The 27393-nt window shown below is 39.9% G+C and overlaps 2 protein-coding genes across 9 annotated transcripts in view; one reads left to right on the top strand and one right to left on the bottom strand.

The window, feature by feature from the left end:
- Positions 1-1624: 1624 nt before the first annotated feature.
- On the bottom strand, positions 1625-24410 carry LINS1 (lines homolog 1). Of its 7 annotated transcripts, XM_047086667.1 has the most exons (9): positions 23562-24410; positions 13970-14078; positions 12624-12788; positions 10024-10524; positions 9824-9913; positions 8832-8973; positions 7365-7955; positions 5343-5514; positions 1625-3256 (listed from the first exon to the last, which is right to left on the bottom strand). In XM_047086667.1, the coding sequence occupies exons 4-9, from the start codon at positions 10444-10446 to the stop codon at positions 2374-2376; spliced, it is 2301 nt and encodes a 766-aa protein (XP_046942623.1). In that variant the 5' UTR covers positions 10447-10524; positions 12624-12788; positions 13970-14078; positions 23562-24410; the 3' UTR covers positions 1625-2373. The 7 variants fall into 7 exon arrangements, with proteins under 7 accessions (XP_046942623.1, XP_046942621.1, XP_046942626.1 ...); XM_047086665.1 differs by having other exon boundaries at positions 12624-14078; XM_047086670.1 differs by having other exon boundaries at positions 8832-8937; positions 12624-14078.
- A 272-nt stretch (positions 24411-24682) lies between these two features.
- ASB7 (ankyrin repeat and SOCS box containing 7) overlaps positions 24683-27393 on the top strand; it is a 53378-nt gene continuing 50667 nt past the window's right edge. For both annotated transcript variants that reach the window (XM_047086692.1, XM_047086693.1), the window contains exons 1-2: positions 24683-25272; positions 25436-25529. The gene's annotated coding sequence lies outside the window, so the exon portion shown is untranslated. The remainder of the gene's footprint in view (positions 25273-25435; positions 25530-27393) is intronic.

The raw sequence follows: 27393 nt of genomic DNA, 5'->3' as shown, positions 1-27393 counted from the left end.
AATTAGACTCATGATACTTTGTGCTTACTTGGAGACACATTATGTGTTCACTTAAAGAGGTGGAGCTACAGGCTGGGAACTCATCACGCCAAGCATCACTAGTTTGGTCTTCGTTTATAGGCTAACTCAGAAGGGCTCTTGGATACTCTGAATGGCCAAGGATAGCCAACATCAGTCACCTTGACCACTAATAGGACTTCATGAGTGTCTGACAAATTGACTTACACCCAAAGGTCAGAGACTGAAATACCAACACTCAGTATACATAGAAGATGGCCTCTTCCCTCATTTTAGGTCTAACAAGGGGCCGATGGTTCCTTATTAACTTTATAGAGAAACACCGGTAGGTCAAAACCACAACAGTGTAAGCATGTCTTTTAAGGCATTCAACATGTATGTACCTTTAGGAGCATAAAGAATCCAGTTTGTTTTTTGCTTTTCTTAAATAAAAGGTTACTTTCACTAAAACAACAAAAATAAAACTATGCACCCAGTTAAAAACAAATAAAAGAGTAAAAAAAGATATACAACGAGAAGCCAAATCTCCTTCAGATTGGTTTCCCAAGGCAATCAGTTAGGACTTTCTTATATAAATGTTTCGTACACACAAAAGCATATATAAATGTATGGGTGCATTACTCCGTCCCCTTCTTTTCTTTTTTTAATTTTTTTTTCAACGTTTATTTATTTTTGGGACAGAGAGAGACAGAGCATGAACAGGGGAGGGGCAGAGAGAGAGGGAGACACAGAATCGAAAACAGGCTCCAGGCTCTGAGCCATCAGCCCAGAGCCCGACGCGGGGCTCGAACTCACGGACCGCGAGATCGTGACCTGGCTGAAGTCAGACGCTTAACCGACTGCGCCACCCAGGCGCCCCTCCCCTTCTTTTCTTAAACAGATGGGAGCCCTATATATTCACTTGTTTTTTCCTGCAGATACTTCATCTCTGTAAACATGGATATAGCCCATTGTTTCCACAAGTATAAAGTCTTCTATAGAGTATATATGTTATTTAACCAGGTATTTCTGCTTTTTTTACAATGTGCATCGTAATCTTTGAATACACATTCTTTAATATGCTTTTTAAATTATGTAGAAACTGCCCCAATGTATACCAACTGTTACCAAACTTGCTGACTTCTGCATTTCTTTCTTTTTTTTTTTTTTTTTATTTTGAGAGAGAAAGAGAGTGTAAGCAGGGGAGAGGCGGAGAGAGAGAATCCAAGCAGGCTCCACACGGACAGTGTGGGGCCCGAAATGGGGCTGAAACTCACAAACCATGAGATCATGACCTGGGGTGAAACCAACTGAGCCACCCAGGCACCCCTTGACCTCTGCACTTCTATTTGGTTAACATTAGCATCTCATTGCTGTCTCAGTTAGCAGTCCTCTTTTTAGTTCCACTGATCTTTCCACTTCCACCTGAATGAGTACTAAGCCTGATACAGGGCTCTATCTCATGACTGTGAGATCATGATCTGAGCTGAAATCAAGTTGGATGCTTAGCCGACTGAGGCACCAGGGGCAACTTACAACGATTTTAAATAGAAGTGTTATCTAGTGATTGAAAAATGTGTTTTAAAGAATAGACTCCTTTTCACAGAACAGACCATACACCTACATATACAGAGATAGTCACTGAGATTTTAAGTTCTTATGTATCATATTACATGTAAATACCTCAGAGGGAAATAACAAATAACACTGGATTAAATAGTGTCATTTCCAGAACTCACATCTACCCAGAACCTGTGATTGTGACCTTATCTGGAAATAGGGTCTTTGCTGATGTAGTAAGATGAGCCCATACTACACAACAGCAGACCCTAATCCAATGATTGGTGTCCTTGTAAGAGGGAAACTGGATAGACATATACAGGGAAAACCTCATGTGACAACAGAGGAAGAGACTGGAGGGACACAGGTCCAGGCTGAAGAATACCATGGAGTGCCAGCAATCGCCATAAGATAGGAAGGGGCGGGGAACGTTCTTCCCTAGAGCCTTGAGAGAAAGCATGGCCCTGTTGACTCCTTGATTATGGACTTCTAGTCTCCAGAACTATGAGAGAATAGATTTCTGTTGTTTGGACCACCAAGTTTTGTGGTAATTTGTTACAGCAGCCCTAGCAACCTAACAAAATGACCAACCCAAATTTGAACCCTGTAAATTTCAAGTGATTTATCAGGTGACTTGGCATTTGATGTATATTTGTCAGTCACTAGGTTACTTCGAAAGGACAAAAAGATAGACTTGATTTAGAGAATGCTTGTGAGGGTGTTTTGGTTTTTTGTTTGTTGTTTTTTTACTATTATCTCATTAAGGCACAATTTACATTAGGGAAAAACAGCTCCTGGAAATAAAGTGCTACCGTTTTACAAGGCGTTCATACTCTCATTATATATTGCCCCGATACGTTTTAACAACTTTAAAAGTGCTGTGGGATTATACGGGAAAAGATTTTTCTTCTGCAAGCGGTAAACAGCACTTTGTAGCTCCTCAAAGCACTTCAGTGTTTTGGAAGACAGTCCCACTTCAGAGACGTTATTCGGGACTGTATCCCAATCAACGGAGAAGAGAATATTAGATTGTTTGGGAACCAGAGGCCTTGACTGAGGCTCGAGGCTCACTTCTTTTTCATCCCCACTTGTTCCAACTGTGTCCTGAAATTTCTTCACTGCTTCTTGGTGTAAAGATACTTGTTTACTGTTTGCTGAACGCTGGTCTGTGCCTTCTACCTCAGAATCATCAGAGCTGTCATAATCTACCAGACTTTGAGAAGCTCGTGGGGGAGACGGGCTATCAGCCAGGAGCGTGGCGGGGGTCTCCTTGGGCATCACAAGCTGGTTCAGAGGTTTGGAAGAGGCATCAGAAACCCAGGAGCCGGAAGCACGGGCATTTCTGTGATTACCAAGAGCAGCCGAAGGTCTCAGTTCTGTTTGGTTGCTGCTCGTGTCTTGGACAAGTGAGGGGCTACAAGCACAGATATTTATGTTGTCTTTAGATTTGGTTACATCAAAATACTTGCAGATCGTGAAAAAGTCAGTCCAGTCTTTTTGTAGTAACTTTAAATATTTAACAAAATATTCAAGGAAACAGGTTTCCGATGAAATCAAAAAGTCAAGAAGAACTGAAGCATCAAATCCTATATTTTTTAGTAAGAATAAGAAGACGCAGTGTGGATTATAGCCATATTCATGTGTGTGATGGTTGCACATTTCTTTTTCTTGGGTCAACCTTTCAGCAGCTTTACATTCTCTGAAAATAAAGGCAACAGAGACCTCAGATTAATGACTTTTTACAAAAATAACAGTTTTAACAGATACAATTCACATACCACAAATTCACCTATCAGATTATCTTCTAATCTATGCATTATCTTCAAAGAAAAAAACATCAAAACAATCTCTTCCTCTACAAACTCTATATAATAAACCAAGTCAATAAAATAAGTAAAATTCAGGGACCTTGGCAGTACTAGTTATTGTCTGCCAAAAAAAGTCCTCTGTCTTCCTGTCTTGACATCAGAGTTCCTCACGCCTACAGGTAACTAATTGCATGGAGTAAGGTGGGGGCTGGAGACTGACCTCCTTCCTTTCCTTCCAGGGTCTCCTCAATAAGGATGGGTACGTGACCCAGACCGCCAGTCAGAGTGCCTCACGCTCCTGGCTACAATGACTGCTTCCTTAGATGAATCTGTGACCCAAGCAGGCTAATCAGATCCTCCTGCTGGGACTTTTGCTAGAGCTATTAAAGATTGGAACTGTAAGGCTGGTGTCAGCTGGGCACTGCCAGCAGCCCTGCCTGAGAATGAGTGCAGAGAAGAAGAGCGATGATCAATGATGTGACTGTATCCCTGTGTATACGGTGACGTCTGATGCCAACATGACCCCCTGGAATTTCTAATTTTGAGCTAATAAATTCCTTTTTTTTTTTTTTTCTTAGACCAGTTTGTGTTGGTCCTTTTACAACCAAACAATCTTTTTTTTATTTATTTATTTATTTTTTTAATTTTTTTTTTCAACGTTTATTCATTTTTGGGACAGAGAGAGACAGAGCATGAACGGGGGAGGGGCAGAGAGAGAGGGAGACACAGAATCGGAAACAGGCTCCAGGCTCTGAGCCATCAGCCCAGAGCCCGACGCGGGGCTCGAACTCACGGACCGCGAGATCGTGACCTGGCTGAAGTCGGACGCTTAACCGACTGCGCCACCCAGGCGCCCCTACAACCAAACAATCTTAACAGATACAACTACATTAGGAAAAATACGTAGGGCATGAGCACATGCCTCTCTGGACATAGTGAAATTAAGAAAGTTAGAAATTTAATTCAGAGGTTTCCTCCTTCCTGAGGAGTAAGAAGTCAGCTTTGAGCACAACTAAGATCTATTTTAATAGGCATGTGTATTTTCAGATTGAATTTGTGTCTCACCGTTTTGGAGCCTAACTCAAATCACATGCAGGAATTTTGTGTTCTTGATTAGAACCTTTTGAAAATTGGCCCCAAACACTTACAGTCTGAAGGCAGCCACTGCCAGCAGGGCCATAATACAAGTCAGAAACTGGCAGCGTGACACTGTGCCGTTGGTCATTAGTAAGAAATCCCTTTCTCTGAAGCCAAGAAAGAAATGGAAATAAGGCAAATACTTTAGGACTTTAATAAAGCAGAGCAGAAATAGTGTAAAAGGTCATCAGTTATTAACTCCGTAGCTGATTACAGCTATTTGCCACGGGATGATATGACCCCATGTGCAGCTGCTTTACTAAAGCAGAAACAGGATCAGCGGAAACCATGTCATCACTAACAAAACTTCATGATCAATTTCACATATTTGCATCAGGTTGGTATCAGCCTCAGTGCAACTGTATACTAAAATGAAAATTTCGAGCTGCTGCTTTGGTTATTTACACGTTTGTACTCACCTTTAAAAAGGTGAAAGTCCTAGAAGTTCATTATGGGAAAGTTAGTCTTGGGGGTGAAAAGCATTTTTGAACATCGATTAAATTAAGGTTTGGACAATGGTACTAACGTACTCCTGATCGCACAGGTGAAACTGATGAAGCGTAACCAGAACCCGAGTTTTCCAGCCCCCTGGTCTGGTTCTACTGCCTTAGATCTGCCTACCCAGCCAAGTTTTCATAATGAGAACTCAAATGTAATCTCATTTTCATGTAGGGCAGGGTTAAAGAAAGGAATTGGAACTTATAAGGAAACCACAAGATTGTTACGGATTTTTTTCCCCCCCTTAATGATGGAAAGTAAACAGTATGTCCAGCACATTATTAAAAATGTTTTCTGCTTTCCTGGCATGTCGTTACTACAATTACTTTAAAATCTACTGGCCTGATCAACGTTAGGTAGATGCCCAATGATGCTCTGGCAGCTTCCACCATGTCATCGTCTTGTTCTATGAAGACCCTGGAGATCCACTCACATGCATTGTGTGGCTGAAGGGAGGGCTGAAGGTGAGGCTTTAAGAAGGTCAGTAACTCAGCCATGAAATTCTGTAAACCAACTTCAAAAAATGCAAATTTCAAAGAGCAGGCAACAGCTCAGGAATGCATTTATATCTTGCTACATAGAAAACTATAGCATTTCAAGTATTCCAACATGCATTATCATCATAATTCACACTTTTCAAAAATCCTGTGAGGGATGAGCTCTCTTTTGCAAATTAGGAAACTGAACATCAGAGAAAAAGAAGTGACTCATTCAAGAAGATACAATTAAAATGTACAACCAGATCATCTACTTGCCACAAGTGCCAAATAATGGATGCTCTCTGAGAAGCAAGAGTTACATGAATTCTTGCTAGAAACATACAAATGAAGGAGTAGCAGACAAAAGAAATCACTTCGCTGGAAGCTGCAGCTGTCTGTTACTAGAAGCGACAATGCAACCAAGAAAAAATCATTTTGCCTTCAAAATAACAGGAAAAAATTTTGTTTAAATATTTAAAGTATTAAAAGAAAGACTACTATCAAGCACAAAAACCAAAAAAGTTTTGGGGAGTTGTAACCGCAATTTAAAACTCTGACTTGTAGAACATATGCCACCTAGTGTTGTAAATTATAACTGCACAGGGTGAGGATGGTATCTAGGATACCGTAAATGGTATCCATTCAAAGCAACGCAGGGAAGTCACGGCTTACAATTCAAACCTTTCAGTGAAACTATATGTTGCTTGTTTAGAGACATCTACTATTCCTTTTTATCACATGAAATGGAGGACATGTCTTCCCCAACACCTAAATTAAATATTCTACTTTAAACAGAAGTCTTTGGAGTTAAGATCCTGAATATTATATGTAACAATTTTTTATTTTTTTTAAGTTTATTTATGAGAGCGCGCGTGCGCGCGCGCGCGCGCGCGCGCGCATGAGTGGGGGAGGGGCAGAGAGAGAGGGAGACACACAATCCGAAGCAGGCTCCAGGCTCTGAGCTGTCAGCACAGAGCCTGACATGGGGCTCGAACTCACAAACCATGAGATCATGACCTGAGCCGAAGTCAGACGCTTAACCAAGTGAGTCACCCAGGTGCCCCTATATGCAACAATTTCTTAATCAGTGTAACTTCTCACATGTTAGTTTCAATTCATTTCCTAGTTATCCATTATCTACATTAGTAGTTACCCCAATTTTATGAAGCAGAATATGAATGAAATAGTACAAATATCTTAACTGAACAGACTTATATCACCTGCCTTGAGGCGACTCAATAACACCTTTTTAACTTTTGTCATTAATTATACTATATGAATTCAGTTTAGCCCACAAAAAGTTGACTTGTTTCTTCTTTTTTTTTTTTTTAAATTTTTTTTAACGTTTTATTTATTTTTGAGACAGAGAAAGACAGAGCATGAATGGGGGAGGGGCAGAGAGAAAGGGAGACACAGAATCGGAAGCAGGCTCCAGGCTCTGAGCCATCAGCCCAGAGCCTGACGCGGGGCTCAAACTCGCGGACCGCGAGATCGTGACCTGAGCTGAAGTCGGACGCTCAACCGACTGAGCCACCCAGGCGCCCCTTTTTTTTAAAGCTTATTTAAAAGAGAGAGAGAGAGGCAGAGAGACACAATCCCAAACAGGCTCTGCACTATCAATGGGGGGCTCGAACTCATGAATTGTGAGATCATGACCTGAGTGGAGATTAGATGCTTAACTGACTGAGCCACTCAGGTGCCCCAAAGTTGACATGTTTCTTAAGGGAATTCTAATTCTTTTCTTAAAAGAAAACTTAATAAATTATAACTATGATAACATGTAGATTAGTGAAGTTATAGTCCTAAGATTTGATAATTATGAATTATTTTATATCACTAAACAATTACTCGTCACTTTGCACACAAAAGGAATTCAGAGAATTACCTTTCATTTCATTTGCTGAAGCACAGTTTTGAAACTTGATTTCTAAGGATTTAATGATAAGTAGGCTTGCTGCTCTGAGGATTACATGATCTGGACCAGGGACACGCTTATGTGCAGGTTGAACTTCATCTCCACCGAAGAAGGGAGGTTTTCCGTGGACAGACAATGTCCGCAATAAGCCCAAATCCACAGCTTGCAAAACAGCATCAGCTAAAGCCAACATGTCTACACCTAAATGCTGATCTGGTGGCATCAGGGCAGGGCCAGATCCCCGACACAGATCTTCACCCACTTTCCAGAGAAGGCACTTTTTGATGAATATGATGAACCTCCTTTTGACAAAAGCCTGAACGGGCCAGGTAATAACACCTAGCACACAAGAGGGTTTCAAAAACAGAATCCTCTGGCAAGTGAAATGTAGCTTCAGATGGACTCTGGAAGCTATAAGAAGTTCAAGCAATTCCAGGGAACATATCAAGCTGCTTATTATTTTAGAGGTGTCTTGGCAGCTTTCAAAATGCTGAGAAAATAAGGAATTGTAAAAAACTTCAAAAGCAGTGTCAAAAAGGGTCAGGAACTGCTTTAAAATTTCTGCAATGATAAAAACAGTAATATCAACAACAAGAAAAACAAAGGCTTCTTAAAACACAATTTACAATTCAATTTTTATAAATACTATCACTTTACACGATGAAAAATGGATTTGGATTATTTCACTCATGTGAACAAGTGAAGATACATAGGATAACGGCTAATAAGAGGAGGTTTTTATACACAATGGAATACCACCCAGCCATCAAAAAGAAATCTTGCCATTTGCAATGACGTGGATGGAGCTAGAGTGAATTATGCTAAGCGAAATAAGTCGGTTAGAGAAAGACAAATACACAGGATTGTACTTGTATGTGGAATTTAAGAAGCAGAACAGATGAACCGAGGGGAAAAAAGAAAAGAAAAGGCAAACCAAAAAACAGACTCTTAACTACAGAGAACAAACTGAGGGTTACTGGGAGAGAGGTGGCCAGAGGGATGGGCTAAATGGGTACTGGGGATTCAGCTGGGCACTTGCTGGGATGAGCACTGGGTGTTGTATGTAAGTGATGAATCCTGAATTCTACTCCTGAAGCCAATATTACACTATTTCTTAATTAACTAGGATTTAAATAAAAACTTGAAACAAATGAACAAACAAAAGAATAAAAGCTAATAATCATGGTTAATTATCCTTTTTACAAATATCAATGGCATCAGACTATGAAAGGGATATATAATAATAAAGAGGTTTAATTTTTGTCTTATGTTTTATTTTAAAAAGGTATCTTCAGTCAAAAAATTTGGAGGGAGAGTCTTTAGTTTTTCATACATGAGGACAGATCAGATGCTGTAAAATAAATTTTAATCTTCATTATAAACATCACGCCCCTTGGGAGCAAAAGAATGGCATTTATGGGGGACCATAATTTGTACCTGTTTTTTGTGAACATGTGTCTTTAAAGATTTCCTTTATTATAAAAGTAAGGGTCCAGAGGCAGTACACTGCTTTCTCATTTTCAGGGTATTCAGAAAGATTTGTCTGGCAAAAAGCAATCCAGGAATTACTTAATGCTATCTATGACAAAAAACAAAAAGTGAAGTTATAACATAAAATTTTCTTTATAATTACAAATTACCTATTATATACAACTCCATATAACATTTCTTATTCCCTTGGGGGGAAAAAAAGCAGAGTATTTGGAAAACAAGGACACAAATATCCTAATATTCTTTAGCTAAAAAATTCAATATGCCATAGAAATAAACTCTCAACAGTGAACATGAAAACATTAGCAGTGATTACTTCTAGTTGGTAGGATAATGTGTGGTTAACGTGTGGTTTTTATTTTGTTCTTTACACTTTCTCCCATTTTCCAGATTTTCTACTACAAATACCACCTTTTTGTATTTAGGACAAAAATGTTGAGAAAACAACAAGGATTTATAGCTAAAATAAATCAGTAGGTGCTTACATTTATTAACGAATTCTGAGATAAGAGAAAAATCTGATGCTGTTTGTATTTTTTTTTTTTTTAATATTATGCTGAGGACCATTCTTAGAATTTATTTATGTTAAACCTGTAAAAATGGTCTTGGTCTTCAGCAGGGGTTCCTAAATCTTTCTTTGGAGACAAGGAAGCAGGCCTACCTGCTCCTCTGAGAAGCTGAAGAAAGTTATGGACTGACTTGAAACCCATCCTTGAGGTGAAGAATCTGATTTATAATGATTTACAACATACTTAAGACTCTAATCTTTGATACAAGTCACTATTATATTACTCCATTCTTACACTTTTGTGGATTTATGTGTTCTTAGGTGAGCAAACATTTTATTGGTACAAACATCTGAAGGGGAAAATCGAGGGCCAAAGAACAATTTTAAAGAAACTATAAAAGAAGTAACATAATTTGATTACTTATCTTACCTCTTCTCTCATTTGGAAATACAGAAGTAGTGCAAGGCACTTGGCAGCCATGTGACATAACAATTTATCCGAGTTTTGGAACATACAGGTCTATGGGAAAACAAATAAGTTTATCCACTATTGCCAAATGTTGTCAAAACTTTTGTCCTAAAAATCTGCATCTAAAGAAAAAAAAAATCCACAAAAAACAAATGGCTTACTAAGGTTGAATCGATGTCAGAGGATTTTAAAAGAATTGTAATTATATCTCTGTATTTTTCCTTTGCGTGGAAGTCAGTTTCAACAGACAATATTCTGGTTATCATCACTTTGATTACTGTTAACTGAAGGAGCATGATTTCTCGGGCGCTGCACGTCGGAGAGTGTCTCTTCAAACACACAGACACTACGGAAATGGTACCCAACGTGGTGCTGGGTGGCTGGTCCCTGCCTTGGACACCACGGCGGTTCGAGCATTCTGGAGAAGCGGCTGTAGAGCAATCCTGAGCTAAAACTGCTGGGTTGAGATAAAAGATGTATTCCTGGCTCTCATTTTCAAGTGTGGCTCCCAGAAGTACCTTCTTGTAGAATTGTTCTAACACTTCAAAAAAAGCTTTCATTTTGGCTGCCAAAATACATCTCATGAGAAAGCTGACGACTCCAAACTGTAAATATTAATCTTAGAAATGCGATGAATCTCTAAGAGGGTTCTTCAGTGAAACCTAAAATAGGAAAAATAATTTTTAAATTACAAGTGTTATATACATCGTAGTACAAGGGAAAGGCATCTGTTTCCACTTAATCATTAGTCTCTCAAGTTAAAGGTAAGGACGACTGCTTAATTTCTAAAATGGAAAACTGGTAATAAGAACATTATTTTAAGACCATAAAAACGAAATGCATGCTTTCTGTAAGATTTAAGGCCATAAAATTATTTTTAATTTTATCGGAGCAGAAATTTCACCTTCCCTCTAACATTTTTCAGTGGGCCACAAGGGCTTCTCAGCCTTGGCACTGACACTCAGGACTGGATAATTTTGTTATGGGGAAGCTGGCCTGTGCCTTGTAGGCGGCATAGCAACATTCTTGGCCTCTACCCACTAGATGCCTATAGCACCTCCCTTGGGGGCAAACCCACTCAGGCTGAGACCCATGGGGCTCAATTCCAATTCATTAACCTTCATCTCAGGGGCGCCTGGGTGGCTCAGTTGGTTATGTGTCCAACTCTTGATCTTGGCTCACTCAGATCATGATCCCATGTTTCGTGGGATTGGGCCCCATATCGGGCTCTGTGCTGACAGTGTGGAGCCTGCTTGGGATTCTCTCTCTCTCTCTCTCTCTCTCTCTCAAAAATAAATAAATAAACTAAGAAAAAAACACTTTACCTTCAATGTACAGATGAAAACCTAGTTAGATAGTTATGTGGTCAAACTATTGTGGTTATGATGATTAATTCCCAACTTCAATTTAGTGATAATATAAAGATCCTTAGTCACTGCTTTCAACACTTAATAAAAAATTTAAAAATGCCATCCCAAGGGAAAAAACAAGATGTTAATAAGCAAAAGTAATCCAAACGGGAGCACACTGTACTTGTAGCTGGATACAACTTTAGACATTCGGGTGTCCCTGACTCTGACACAATGGAGACCAGCAAGAGTGGGGAGAAGGGGTCAGGCATGGCTTATAAAGCAGGGAATATGGACAATCACTGATAGATGAATAGAACAGAAAATATTACGAGTAATAGGAGTATTAATGTAGTTACTAAAGAGCAAGATGATGAGGAAAAATTTAGGATCTTGGCAGAAACTAGAGATTACTGAAAATCCAATGGAATGCTGAGCCTCAGGGAATTATCTGATCCTCTGGGACTCAGTCCTTTCATAGCCTTTGAGCTATTTCACACCTTTGTAAATTGTAGATTACTGATAGCAATGCAAATAATTGTTGTCTTACAACATGCAAATACAAGACTACACTGTATTTAACTAACTTGAGAATAACGGGGGAAAAAAAAGAATGTAAAAAAAACCCCCACTAAAACGGGGGGGGGGAAGGGGGAACCCCCAAATCATGTAAATAATTGTCTGGGGAGGGGCAACCCTCCTGTCGGTGGGAAAAGCCAATTATGTTTTCTATTTGTAAATTTATTTCCACATTTCTTACTCTATATAAACTCATGTGGCTCTTTAACTTTTCCTCTTTAGGCCAGTTGTGACATTTGCCTAGTTCTTTCATTAGTTAACGAGTTAAATACAATTGCCGATAAAGTTCATTGTGTACTGGTGATGATTTTGTTGTCTGACAATCTACCCTTTAATAAACTCCACGACCTTGCCTCATCTACTCTGGCCCATTTATAAATGCCCTGCCCATCTTTAACCTCAGTCATCCCTGGAGGAAACCTACTAGGAGTCCTGTCACTTACTTTGGGTTGGTCTCACTTCTACAGTATGGCCCACTGACTTGCCCCTGCCTGGTCTTTAAACCTCCCTCACTACAGGTTTCTTTCCCTGGCTTAGCTTCTAGGGCATTTCAACTCCTGATTCCTACTCTCTCCTCCGCCAAGATGAACTGCCTTGTTTTTGTCCTGTAAGTATTAAGAAACCTGTAAATTTTAATGTAAAGTTATGAGTGAAACTTTGGTTAAGTTTCTCTGAATCCTCTTTTCAAACTGTGGCATACATCCCACATCATTTGGAAATGTAAGTAATTATCGGTAACTTTGTTCTATCTGACAAAGTTCAGTGTTATCTGTTACCCTGAACACTGTGCTCCCAGAAAGCAAAAATGGTTAATGTTATAAGAAAGTGCTCACCACATTCCCAGATAGGACTCCCCTCCATGCTTCCTCATTGACTCCCTTGTTTCATAAAAACTCACATTCTCTCCTTCTTCTTTGAGAGGTATTCTATTAATGAACATTCTCCCTTTTGCAATAGCCTGAATAAACTTATCTTCTTAATTGTCTGGTGAGTTCCGTCTGCCACAAATCAGAAACTAGTTTTCATATTCTACTTCAAAGTCCATTTCCATTATACTTTACTTTATATTTTAGTTATGATAGTAACATTTCTTCCCAATAAAACCAATAACATCTTTTACTTAAGTTGACATAAACTACTGACACTTTTGTATGTCAAATATCCTATGACAATAGACTATTTTAGGTTTTAACTAATAGCACATGTGTGAGTGTATTATAATTTTTAGCCACAAAAGAAATTATTTTTATTTCAATGCTACAACAGTAAAAACACTTCCAATAATATTTCTATATATCTTATAAGTTCTTGAATTTTTACCATGAATGAGAATAAGATTGCTGCTAATCAACCATTTTTGACCTAGGAAAAGGGCCATTTCAGCACTCAAAACTGAAGTGGATACCAGTAAATGAATAAATAAACAAACAAATGAGCAAGTGAGCATTTCAGGGGGGATATGGGCTATTTTCTGTCATAGTGGGACCCAGGTTCTCTGGTAAGCATGGTCGCGAGAAATCAGATCTAAAAGTTATAAACTTTCAATCAAGGAGAGACATTTTCAAAATGACTCTTTATAGACAGAGGAAAAAAACAAAAGCATCAACGGGGGCCCACACATGCCAGGCAGGTGTAGCAGGGCCAAGGACAGGCTGCCCCGAAAGGTGCCACTTTGGCACATTGATTATTTCAAATAAAAGTTACTTAAGAGATGGCCTGTCAAGAACGCTCAGACCCTCCTCCGCTGTCCCTGCCAAAGCAGGAAATAAATCTCCCATGAGAGGTGTCCTCCCTGTATCAGGAGGTAGAGATGCCCTTACCTCTAGAGATAGGGAATTTAGAGCCAAGAAGGCTGTATAACAACCCTTGTGACTTTTAACTAATTTATTCCCCCAGCCCAAATTCTCTTTACAATTCCTTACTAATAAAAGCTCCTGAAGTTAAGTTTTCTCTGTCCTGTTAATTCCTCACAGATTTATTGTCTCTTTGTCTAAAAACTATAAAAACCGCTTATCTTGGTCATTTCTTCAGGCGTCCCGGTCATTATTGGGCCTTTGTGCACACATCATAAAACTTTTTTTCTGTTAATCCATCTCATGTAAATTTAATTCTTAGTCCTGCTGGAAGGCCTTGAAGCTTGAAGGATGGAGGAAGAATTTTTCCTTCCCTTCACACGCACCAAATGAATGAAGAGGACAGATGCTAGGCTGGTTCTTCTGTGACTAAGCATCAATCTTTCCTCATGACAATGTCTTTTCAAGTACTGATGCTGGCCAAAGGAACCTGCACTGAAACAAACGTCTGTGAGCAGCCTATGGAGAATGATAGCTTTTTTTGTGAAAGGAATTATAGTATTACATGAAAGGACAAATCCTGCAAAAACGAACTAGGGGGTTTGACCAACCACACTTTTTCCCCCCGAAGTGTTATTCCAAGGTTGGTACATCTCAAGCTCATTACCAGCCTGGGATGGAGGAAGGTGTACCCCTCAGACAAGCTTTTGAGCAAGCCATGCTAGATATACGTGAGAAATATGTCTAGCTTGAGAAGGAAACAAATATTAGGAAAGGTCTGTTTGGGACAGTAAATGGGTAGTGTCTTTCAAAGAGTTTTTTTCAGAAAAGGCCTCTTGGCAGAGGAGAATGAACTCCACCACCAGACTGCCTGAGGGAATACCTAGTATAAGCATAAAATTTGCCTCCAGTCTCTCTTTTACTGTTGAAGTGCTATAAATGATTTGAATTGCGTATTCTATTCCTAATAAACTGTGTTTGTCTTAATATAAAAACAATATATTCCCACTCATCTTCACATAAAGTCGATGCTTTGGGAATAATAATTGTTAAAGTTTACTGAGTGCCTACTATGTACCAGACACTGATCTACGTGAGTGATAGTTTCACAACAGATTTATGAGGTGGATAATTATCATACCCATTTTACAAATAAATAAATTAAGGCAAGGAGAGATAAAGTTAAAGAGTTAAGTGGCAGAGTCAGGATTTGAACTGACAAAGTCTGATTTGAAAGCCTGGGGTCCTCCTCAAGTTTTGTCTGATGCTCCAAGCCTCAGGACAATGGATGAACAGAGGAGCTCTAATAAGCTTCCAAATCGAAAACTTTGTGAGTGAAAATTCACACAGACTAATCTTCAACACTTTCTAGATTTTCTCCCGTAATACTGTAAAGCAGAATACCTATTCTGAGAATGATTTTCACATGCTGCACAAAATCTAAACTCAAGGTCAATTACCAAATAACTTCCCAACGCAAACCAAGATTACTTTTTTCAAAAGACACTCAGCAACCAAAGGTTAAAACACTAATCAGGACATCCATTTGATTGAATTTTTATATTAAATTACTTTCAGAAGATACATCAAACCCAAGATGAAAAGCCAAAGTATCCACACATCATACATCAACATCAGCCCATCAACAGTTAAAGGCGGTATAAATATGAGTGATTAAGACCTTGATTTTACATCACTTAAAATAGTTTCAACTCTTCACAAAAACTAACTCAAAATGGATCATGGGCTTTAGACTTAAAATAAGACTTTAGGAAAAAAGAAAAAAAACAGGAGAAAAATATTTGGGATTCAAGGTTAGGCATAAAGTTCTTAAACTTGGCTCCAAAAGTACAGTCTATAAAAACAAAAATTGATAAACCAGACCTCAACAAAATTAAAAACTTTTGCCCTGTGAAAGACCCTATTAAGAGTATGAAAAGACAAGCTATTGATGGAGAGAAAATATTGGCTACTCACATATCCAACATGGCGCTAGTATCTAAAAATCTATAAAGAATTGTCAAAACTCAGTATTTTAAAAGATAATAATAATTAGAAAATGGGCAAGAGACATGAACAAACCTTTCCCTGAAGAGGATATACAGATGGCAAATAAGTGCTTAAAAAGATGTTCAACCACATCAGCCACTGGGGAAATATAAATTAAAATCACATTAAATACCAGTATCATTATAACTGAAATAAAAATTAGTGACACCAAATTCTGGAGAGGATATGGAGAACCAGACCACTCTTATGGTGCTGGTGAGATTATGAAATGGTACAGTCACTCTGGAAAACAGTCTAGTAGAGTCTCTTTAAAAAGCTAACATACTCTTAACCATATGTTCCACCAGTTGTGCTCCTTGGTATTTACTTGAAGGAGCTGAAAACTTATGTCAACACAAACACCTGCACACAAGTGTCCACAGCAGCTTTGTTCAAAATTTCCAAAACTTGGAAGCAATTAAGATATCCTTCAGTGGGTGAATGAATAAAGAAACTGCGGTACATTCAGACAATGGAATCTTATTCAGTCCTAAAAAGGAAGAGCTATTGAGCCATGAAAAGACACAAAGGAACTTTCAATGCATAGTATTAAGTAAAAAAAAATCAATGTGAAAGGCTATATATTGTATGATTCCAACTATAAGACATTCTGGAAAAAGTAAAGCTATGGAGACAGTAAAAAAATCAGTGGTTGCCAGGGGTTGGGGTGGAGGGAAGGGATGAATAGGGGAGCATCCCTATTAGGGCAGTGAAAATACTCTGTATGATCCTATCATGGTAGATACGTATCATTATATCTTTGCCCAAACACAGAGGATGTACGCTACCAAGAGTGAACCCTAGTGTGAACTATGGACTTGGGAAGTAGGTTCATCAATTGTAACAAATGTACCACTCTGATGGGGGGGTGTTGATAATGCAGGGAAGGGCTATGCATGTGTGAAGGGCAGGAGGTATGTATACAGGAAATCTCTGTACTTTCTGATCAGTTTTGCTGTGAACCTAAACCTGCTCTAAAATAAAAGATCTTTAAAACAAAATAAGAAACTAAACATGCAACTACTATATGACCTAATAATTACACACCTGGTCATTTATCCCAACAAAATGAAGACTTACATTCACACAAAAACCTGTACATGAAAGTTCACAGCAGGTTCATTTATAATAGCCAAAAACTGGAGATAACCCAGATGTTCTTCAATAGATGAATGGTTGTCCTGTGGTACATCCATACCATACTGGAACGCTACACAGCAATAAGGAAAGAACTACTGATAAATACAATAATTTGGATAGCTCTTATGTAATTAAGCCAAGAGAAAAAAGCCAATCTCAGAAGGTTGCATATTGTACGGCTCTACTCTTGAAATGACAAAATTAGAGAGATGGAGAAGAGATTAGTGGTTGCCAGTGGTTAGGGAGGGCCCCTCCCGCTTAGCAGTAGGATTATACAGGCCAACACAAGGGATCCTTGTGACCATGGAACTGGTGAGAGCAACACTAACCTGCTGTATGTGATAAAATTGCATAGGACTAAATATACATACAGATAAATGAACACAGGTAAAACAGGAAATCTGAACAAGATCAGTGATTGTACTAATGTCAATATCTAGCTTCTGATACTGTACGATAGTTGTGAAAGATGCTACCATTGGAAAACTAGGCAAAGGGTACACAGTCTCTCTCTGTATTATTTCTTACACTTGCATGTGAATCTACAATTTCTCAAAATTAACAATTCAATTAAAAATATCATAATTTCAGGGGCACCTAGGTGGCTCAGTCAGTTAAGCATCCAACTCTTGATCTAAGCTCAGGTCTTGATCTCAGGGTCATGAGTTCAAGCCCCATGTTGTGCTCCAAGCTGAGCATGAAGCCTACCTAAAAAAAAAAAAAAAAAGAAGAAGAAGAAGAAAACATAATGATTTCAGCTACAGACATCAGCCTTCTGATCCCAAGCATTAATATGCATAGAATTACATTAATATCAACTTTATCTAAATGTAAAGATATTAGAACTTTGATTCTGAAAATTCCTAGAGTGAAAACTAAGCAGAATGGCATTTTAAAATGCTAAAAAGTATTTAAAAAAATTTTTTTTTGTTTATTATTTGTTATTGGGAGAGAGACAGAGTGCAAGCAGGGGAGGGTTAGAGAGAAAGGGAGACACAGAATCTGAAGCAGACCCCAGGTTCTGAGGTTTCAGCATAGAGCCTGATGTGGGGCTCGAACTCAGGAACTGTGAGATCATGACCTGAGCAGAAGTCGGATGCCTAGCTGACTGAGCCACCCAGGCGCCCCTAAAAAGTATTTTCTTAAAAAATATTCCTAAGTAAGGGGTGCCTGGGTGGCTCAGTCGGTCAAGCATCTGACTTCAGCTCAAATCATGATCTCGCCATTCGTGGGATTGAGCCCCATGTTGTTGGGCTATGCTGACAGCTCAGAGCCTGGAGCCTGCTATGGATTCTGTGTCTCCTTCTCTCTCTGCCTGTCCCCTGCTCATACTCTGTCTCTCTCACTCTCTCTCTCTCAAAAATAAACATTAAAAAAACTTTAATATTCCTAAGTAAAAAATAGGTAGAAATTTTAAGTGCACAGTCTATTCATTAGAAAACATTCTGCCATCACCCAATTTCAAAATTATCAAAAAACAAGCTGCTAGTAATTTAATCCTTTTTTGTATGCAGAAAATAAAAACAACAACAAAAAAGGTGCCACTATCTCTTTAGGAGATTTTCTTTAGATAACCTATATATTTAAATTCAGAATACAGAAAAATAATTACTTTCATGGTCATTGTTATAATGAAAAAATGCTTTTCTTTATATGAAAAGCTACTATAGTTTGTCAATTGACTGAAAAACTCAAAACTGGGCTTTGGCCAAATGCAACAGTAAGTTCAAATCTGATCACAGCTCCACAGGTCACTGAACCTACATTGCTCCATTAATGAAGATGCTGTGATTCTAAAGGCAGAAGTTGACACTTCTAAACAAAGGCTATCCTTCCATGATTCTGGTTTCTGTCCCAACTAAGACAGCAATCATTATGTCTAAACAAACAAATGAATGAACAAACAAATAAAATGAGTCTAGTTAGAGTCTACAGAAAGTTCAAGGATTATGCCAAAGTCAGAGGAGGCCGAGGCTAAGGCACTGACAAGGCCTGGAAGACAAAAGGAACATAGCTGGTGAACTGTGATTTCAAGAGGACCTCCCTCCCCTATAAAAGATGGACGCAGAAGGGATATCTTCCAACAGCATGTCGCGTGCTTTGCCCTCCTAGTTCTACTCTTCATCTTTCTCCATGCCCCAGTATTCTCCAATATTGGAAGTCCTAGGTATAGCAATCAGGCAAGAAAATTAAATTAAAGTATCAGAATTAGAAAGGAAGAAGTAAAACTATCTCTATTTGCAGATGACATGACTTGACATAAAGGAAATCCTAAAGACTCAACCAAAAAAATGTTGGATCTAATCAAAGAATTCAGTGAAGCTGCAAGATACAAAATTAAATATGAGAATGAGTAGCATTTTGTTACAGTAACAAGTTTTCTGAAAAAGAAATAAAGAAACTGATCCCACATGTAATAGCACCAAAAATAAATAACAAACAAAAACATTTAGGAATGAATGTAACTAAGGAGGTGAAAGATCTCTGAAAACCACAATGCACTGATAAAAGAATTCAGAGACAAAATACATGGAAAAGTATCTCATGTTCACGTATTAGAAGAATTAATATTGTCAAAATGTCAATACTACCAAAAGTCATCTATAGATTCAATGCCACCCCTATTAAGATTCCAATGGTATTTTTTTTATAGAAGTAGAAAAAACACTCCTAAAATTTACACAGAACTACTAAAGACCCCCAAAAGCCAGAAAAAATCCTAAGAAAGAACAAAGCAAGAGACATTACAGTTCCTGATTTCAAGCTACGCCATAAAGCAATAGCCATCAAAACTGGCATGAAAACAATCAGACCAATGAAACAGAATTGAGAGCCCTGAAATAAATCCCCACATATACAGCCAACTAATATCTAACCATGGATTCAAGAATATTCAATGGACAAGACAGTCTTTTCAATAAATAGTGCTGAGATAATTGGATATTCACATGTAAAAGAATCAAATTGGGTCCATATCTTACACTCACAAAAATTAACTCAAAATGAATTAAAGACTTAGATATAAGAAGCATGAAACTCCTATAAGAAAACACAGGAATAAAGCTCCTTGACATGGGTGTTGGTAATTTTTTGGATGACTGCTAAAGCACAAGCAACAAAATAAACAAGTGGAACTATGTCCAACTAACAAGCTTCTGCACAGCTGAATAAATCATCAGTAAAGTGAAAAGAAAACCTACAGGATGGAAAAAAAATATTTGCAAACCGTACATCTGATGTCCAAAATACACAACAAACTCGTACAACTCAACCAAAAAACCACAAATAATCCAATTTAAAAATGGGCAAAGGAAACAAAACAAAAGCAAAAATGAACTATTGGGACTTCATCAAGATAAAAACCTTCTGCACAGCAAAGGAAACAATCAGCAAAACTAAAAGGCAACCAATAGAATGGGAGAAGACATTTACAAATGACATATCAGATAAAGGGTTAGTATCCAAAATCTACAAAGAACTTCTCAAACCCAAAAAACAAATAATCCAATGAAGAAATGGGCAAAAGACATGAGAATAGACACTTTTCAAGAGAAGACACCCAGATGGTTAACAGACACATGAAAAAATGCTCAACATCACTCAACATCAGGGAAATACAAATCAAAACCACAATGAGATACCATCTCACACCAGTCAGAATGGCTAAAATTAACAACTCAGGCAACAACAGATGTTGGCAAGGATGCGGAGAAAGAGGAACACTTTTGCGCTGCTGGTGGGAATGCAAACTGGTGTAGCCACTTTGGAAAACAGTATGGAGGTTCCTCAAAAAATTAAAAATAGAACTACCCTACGACCCAGAAATTGCACTACTAGGTATTTATCCAAGGGATATAGGTGTGCTGTTTCGAAGAGACACATGCACCCCAATGTTTATAGCAGCACTATCGACAATAGCCAAAGTATGGAAAGAGTCCAAATGCCCACCAACAGATGAATGGATAAAGAAGACATGGTGTATATACACAATGGAGTATTATTTGACAATCAAAAAGAATGAAATCTTGCCATTTGCGGCAATGTGGATGGAACTAGAGGGTATTATGCTAAGCAAAGTTAGTCAGAGAAAGACAAATATCATTATGACTACACTCATATGTGGAATTTAAGATACAAAACAAATGAACATAGGGGAAGGGAAGCAAAAAAGAATATAAAAACAGGGAGGGGGACAAAACATAAGAGACTCTTAAATATAGAGAACAGAGGGTTGCTGGAGGGGTTGTGGGTGGGGGGATGGCTAAATGGGCAAGGGGCATTAAGGAAGACACTTGTTGGGATGAGCACTGGGTGTTATGTGTAGGGGATGAATCACTGGATTCTCCTCTTGAAATCATTATTGCACTATATTTTAACTAACTTGGATGTAAATTAAAAAATAAAAAATAATAAAAATAAATAATTAAAAAAAATAAAAATGGGCAAAAGAGCTAAATAGGCATTTTTCCAAGGAAAATATACAAAAGGCCAACAGGTACATGAAAAGATGCTCAACCTCACCACTCAGGGAAATGCAAATTAAAACTACAATAATGAGATATTACTTCACACCTGTTAAGAATTGCCATCATGAAAAAGAGTTAACAAATGCTGGCAAGAGGTGGATAAAAGGGAATCTTTGCGCACCATTGGTGGGAATGTAAATTGGTGCAACCACTCTGGAATCTGGAAAGCAGTATGGAGGATCCTTAAAAAATTAATAACAGAACTACCATATGATGCAAAAATTCCACTTCTGGGAATATATCCAAAAGCATTAAAAAAAAAACCAACCTGAAAACATATCTGCACCCTCATGTTCCTAACAACATTATTTAAATAGCTAAGACATGGACGTGATGTAAGTGTCCATTAATGGATGAAAAAGTTGTGTAATATACATACAATGGCAAATTATTCTGCCATAAACAATGAGGAAATCCATTTGCAACAACACGCATGGACCTTGGAGGCATTATGCTAAGAAAAATACTGTATAATCTCACTTATATGTGGAATCGAAACAAAAGACCACTCCAAACTCATAGAAAAAGAGATAAGACTTGTGGTTACAAAGGCAGACAATGCAGCGGAGAGGAATTCAAGGAAGGTGGCCAAAAGATACAAACTTCCAATTATAAGTTCAATAAATACTAGGGATGTAAGGTACACCATGACGACTATTGCTAACACTGCTGTATGACATACAGGAAAGTTGCTAAGAGAGTAAGTCCTCAGAGTTTTCATCACGAGAAAAACATTTTTTTCCCTTTTTTTATTTCATTTCTTTTTATTGTGTCTATATGAGAAGATGGGTGTTAGCTGCACCTTCTGTGGCAACTGTTTCACAATTTATAAAAATCACACCATCATGCCATATGCCTTAAACAGACACAATCGTGTATGCCAATTATTTCTCAATAAAATAGAAAAACAGTTGGCATCTTTAAGTGTTCAGTTCTCTACAGCCTCTCTCTTAGAGCAATTTCATGGATTCTCAATGTCTTCAATTATTATCTCTATGCTAACAACTCCAGAATCCAGTTAGGGTCTAACTGTCTTCTGGGTGCTATACCCAAGTATGCCCAGAGAGTTTTGGGCTCCACACTCAAAACGCTATCAGAGAGTTGCACTTGGAGGTCCCACAGGCACCTTTAGCATAAATTCAGCTCAACTTCTAAGGTCCCTCAAACTTGTTTTCTCTTACATCTCACTTTAGGTGTATCTCCGAGTCAACCAAGCTAGAAACTCAGACATCTTCCTGGAACCCTTCCTCACCCCAATTCTCTCCATTTTCACGGCCACTACTGCAGTACAACACTTCTGCCCCCGACAAACCAACAGATTTTTTGCTACGTGGTTGTTTCTTAGCCCACATCACACCCACTTTCCTCTGAAAAACCCCTCCACCTTCCTTAGGAAAAAGTCCAAACCCCTGGACAGGGCTTAGAGGTCCTTCAAGATCTGCCTCTTGGAATCCCTTCAACTTTCTGCCCCACAAACTAAGCTACAGGATTTCTCTAAGGTCCTCAAAAACCATGCACTTTAAGGGTTCCCAAGCTTTGCCTGGCACCTTCTGACTAAATCACATTCAACTTTCTCCCTCCCACGTTCAACCTTTAATGTGGAAACCTGCGGTCCAGGGGAAGGCTTTCACATATCCAACTCAGGATTAGGGGGCCGTGCCAAGTGCTCCCTCAGACTATTTATCTCACTGCATGGTCTATAAATATTTTCTAGTTTGGTTTACCCACACTTTGACTATGGGCTTCCCTGGGCAGGACTGAGGTGTTTGCTTACATAAGCCAGTATGTAGCTCATGAGGAAAGCACCAAAACATGTACTCCAGAATGAAGAATAGTGTAGAAGACAACGTGGGGGGGGGGGGGGGGGGGGGCGGGCGTGCAAATTCAAAGTGTTTGCAGCGACCCCCACCGGCCACACATCTTAATTTGTCTTATTACTTAAAAGTAATTGGCATATTAAATTACTTCCTTTATATAATCAGATAGGCCTTTCTATGTAGACATTGGTGGTAGCCAAATGTTTGGTATATCAGATGGCTCAGTTTAAAATAATGTCAATGCTTGTTTAGATTACTCTAATAGCCTTCCAGATTTGCAGTAACCCCGCTCTCAGCTACAGTCTTTCCCCCTGAGCAGTCAGGGATTTTTTCAAAAACTAAATAAGATATTGTGATTTCCCTACATGGCTTACAATGTCCTGCAAAGATCCGCAGTTTTTCCCACACCCCCAACCTTACTACCAATCATTCTCCCTCTTACTCACTCTGCTCAAGTACGGGGGTCTTCTTTCTTGCGGTTGCTGTTAAACAGCAAAGATTATTCCAGCATCAGAGCCTTTGTACTGTTGATTCCACCTGCCTTCAAAATTATCCCCACCCCATCGCCCCAGATCTTGGCACGGTTGGCCCCTCCTCATTCAGATCTCAGCTCAAATATCACTTCCTCAGAGACCTTTCCTGACTACTTATCTCAGATAGTCATCACATCCTAGTCAAACTCGATCCCATTATTTGCTTCACTTTCTTTATATAACCTATCCCTTTGTGATAATTTTGTGTTTGTCTCCTATTTTAAAGCGAAAGCTCCACGAGGACAGGTGATCGCACCTCTCTTGTTCACTGTTGTCTCCCTACCGGCTAGAACCGTGTCTAGCCAGTTAACACTTTCTAAATGAATACACGCACTCAATAAACCCGTCCATCTCGCATTATTTTCCATTCTCCTTTCCCCTCCATTGTCAGAAATCCGTGCGGGTCGCTATCCTCGCAGGAAAGCTCTTGCAGCGTTACCACCGTTCCAAAGAGAGTCCTCTTCTCCTCTCCGGGAGAGGCAAGCCCAGCCTGGTCGGTAAAGGGGCCTCGGGAACCGAAAGACGAGCCACAGACCCGGCACCCGCCTCTGAAAAGCGCTGAGGAGGGGCGGCGACACAGGGTGCCCCTCTCCTTGCTTCCTGCGGACTGCGGCCACCCCAACCTTAGACCCTCTGACCTGCCTTTCAGTCGGCGGCACACATTCCTCCCCCGCCGCCGAGCTCCGCGGCCGCTCCCAGTTACCTGCCAGGGATCTGGCTTGGGAGACTCAGCCTGGCCACCACCATCCTAACCCACAAAAGCGCCCTCCGGGCCACCGTACTTCGCGGAAAGTATAAGCTAGTTTCTCCTTCCGCATGCGCAGAGGTCCCGTTCGGCGTACAGTGTCTCTTAGCAACGGCTTCGAGTCCCTCCGCCAGGGGCGGAGCATCGGAAGCCACAGTGGGGAAGCCGAGGGGGAAATGAGTGAGGCCAATCCGAGACGAGTCCCAGCCTCGATCGGCACGCCTCCTCTAACTGTCGCGAATGCGCAGATGGCTTTACGGCAGGCAAGGGGTGGGGGCAGCTGGGGGTAAGGAGGGGAGAAGGAAGCAACCAACCAACCAAGTCGCCCCCACCCCCCACCCCCACCCACCCCGGACCTGGTTTACGGCTCCGGGCTCAGGCTCCAGTGCGGCCGCTGATTGGCTGCTGAAGGCTTGGTCCCATCCCAGTGACCCCAAAGTGCTGGAGGGAGGGGGCGGGGGTGGCCCAGTGCAAAGTGCATCCCGAAAGCCCCCTGCCTGGAGCCCCTGCGGCTGGCACTTCGGACCCTGTATGACCCGGGACCTCGCTGCCCCGAGACCTCTCGTGTGCTCCGGTAGCTGGGAGCCTCCGGCCCGGAGCGCGGCAGCCCCCTGCTCCGAGCCCTCAGACCGGGACTGCCCCCCCCCACCCGAGCCGGGACTTCCTCCCTGCACCCCTGCCCCGAGGCTGCCCGGCGGTCAGGACCGTCGCCCCCATTCTGCTCGGCTGTCTGGATGCTCGGCGGGCTGGGGCCGTGAGGCACCAAGAAGGATCAGGAACACCCGTGTCCGGCCCTGCCTGGGATGTTTGTTCAATGGAGAAGTTGGTGAGTGTGGAGAAGGCTGAAAGGAGGAAGAGAAGCAGCAGCTGAGGAGACAGGTAAAGTCAGTTACCTCCCCCGAGGGGAAGGGGACTGGCGGGGAGGAAGAATCACTGCTTCTTCCTGCCTGCCCTTATCACTCTTCCTTTTGCTACCCCTTCTCAGAGCCCCTTCCTCCTCGCCCCTGGGTCACTGCACCACTCACTGGTTTTTGCTTTCCAGGTTTGAGCTGGCTAGAGGAGACGAGAGAGCAGGAAGGGTCAAGCCACCCACCAGAGAAGCAGCAGAGAGCCTCTGACCAGCATCCTGTATAAAGGTAATAAGCCAGATCTCCCCACCCCCATTGTTTATTTCTAGCCCCTATCTCATTAAGCATTGCTTTATTTTCAGCGTGGTTACCTGGAAATGCAAGTCTTTCCTGGCACCCAGTTTCCCAGCAAAAACAAAACTCTGCCGGTGCCTGATCCCTAAGATTTTAATTAATAATAACTTCTCTATCCCAGAAACATATTTTCCCTTCTCTGTACATTGTGTTTTCTTTTTTTCTTTTTCTTTTTTGCATTATCTTTCTGTACACTGTACCATTTACCCTGCTCTGAGACTTTGAGACCTTTTTGTAGCCCCCCCCCCAAACCTTATACTCCCAGAGGAATTCCTCAATTCCTTGTTAATTGCTTGTTAATTCTGAATGACTCTACTTTTTAATTAAACCACAATTTTCTGTTTTCCCCTTATGTCTGCCTATCACCTTTCCTCTAACTCTGTCAGAAAATCTTTTGAGTTAACTAACAGACAAGGGTTTGGTAGAGGAAGATGCGGTAATGGCTTGCAATTTATGACTTTTGGAAAATAACTTGACTTTTTCTGCTAGTGAAAAGTGAATCTGTGTACCTTAATAGTGTGGATAGCATGAAAACAATATTTGCTCCTGAAGCACCTGTAACTAACTCTTCTGGCTTTTATGTGTTTCTGTTGACAGATGTGAATGGGTTCTGAAACTGTTATAAAATGATAAGTAATATTTGTGACACCTTAGATTTTCCAGAAGAACTTACAAAACTTCATACAATATTTTGTTAATCATTTGACACTCAAGAATTTGAAAACAAAGGGATGTTTTGGTGTGTTTAGAATCTAGGGCTTTATTCTTGCACTCTTCATAGATAAGGTTTATTTCAAAATCCTTACAGATAATTTGTTAGATTGAAATTTAAGCATCTAATTCATGTGATCACATTTCTGTCGTCGTATTTTGTTGCTGCTTCTGGAAAATACACCAAAGGTAAGTTTAGGACATTCATGTAATTCCTAAAGAGGGAATATGATCAGGGAAATTATATAAGAGTTAATTCACAAATTAGTCAAGTGAATGACTTCTCTAACATCCAATAACAGGAGTATAAAGTGACTTGTTAATCTCAGAGTTATTTTAATATCTCAGATTGTTTAGGGAATTTCAGGTACAAAGAAGTACTTAAAATAGCAGAAGTTGTTAGGAAATCATTGATTTACTCTGTTCCACTGGACTTTCTGCCTTCCCCCAAAAGAAATTTATGCCTTTCCTGATTCTTTTAATTGTGAAGACATTGCTAAAGATACTTTTAAGTGCTCTGAGGGTTTGCATATTCTTGAGACCTGGTACTGGACTCCAAAGGGAGAGTGTATGCTACTGAATGGAATTGAAAATCAGTAAAATCAGTATCTACCACTGACTGTTCCATGGTGAACATTTAGGGCAGCCTTTATGTGCATATAGGGTCCACTTCACTTCAGTAAAAGCTAGGCAGAAGTCTATAAAAGTTAAAGGCAATTTTCATTATGCAAATATGCAAATCTCCAGAGAGATGCCCAATGATTACTTTAGGAATTTTGTCTTTTAAATGCTAACATATTTGGAATATGTTTTTAAGGTAAAGACAAATGATGTGTTTTCTATTCAGGCCTTCTCACTTACATATTTTTTCTACTTTAGACATGACTCTAGCATGTTTTCATTTGCAAGGGGTATTACCACCTGAGATGGTAAGGGAGCAGGTCTGTGGCGAGTCAGGCTTGTAAGTTACAGAGAGAACACTGCTTTCTTCTGGTTGCCAGCCAGATCATTCTCATTGCTTAAATAATATTTCATTGCTCCTCTCAGCTTTTAACTGCTTTTCTATGATTAGGGAATATGTATATAA

This window comes from Lynx rufus, unplaced genomic scaffold, assembly GCF_022079265.1.
Source record: "Lynx rufus isolate CCGP_SWC_20201006 ecotype Redwood Valley unplaced genomic scaffold, mLynRuf1.p SCAF_21, whole genome shotgun sequence".
Classification (NCBI taxonomy): domain Eukaryota; kingdom Metazoa; phylum Chordata; class Mammalia; order Carnivora; family Felidae; genus Lynx; species Lynx rufus.
This window is presented reverse-complemented; position numbering and strand designations above follow the sequence as displayed.

Excerpts from the sequence above, each read along its gene's own strand:
- LINS1 (XM_047086665.1), bottom strand. The coding sequence starts at position 10,446 with ATGAGATGTATTTTGGCAGCCAAAATGAAAGCTTTTTTTGAAGTGTTA. Across the intron at positions 7,956-8,831 it reads CACATGTTCACAAAAAACAG|AAATTTTAAAGCAGTTCCTG; the intron begins GTACAAATTATG and ends TTATCATTGCAG. Across the intron at positions 5,515-7,364 it reads TTCAGCAAATGAAATGAAAG|TTGGTTTACAGAATTTCATG; the intron begins GTAATTCTCTGA and ends CATTTTTTGAAG.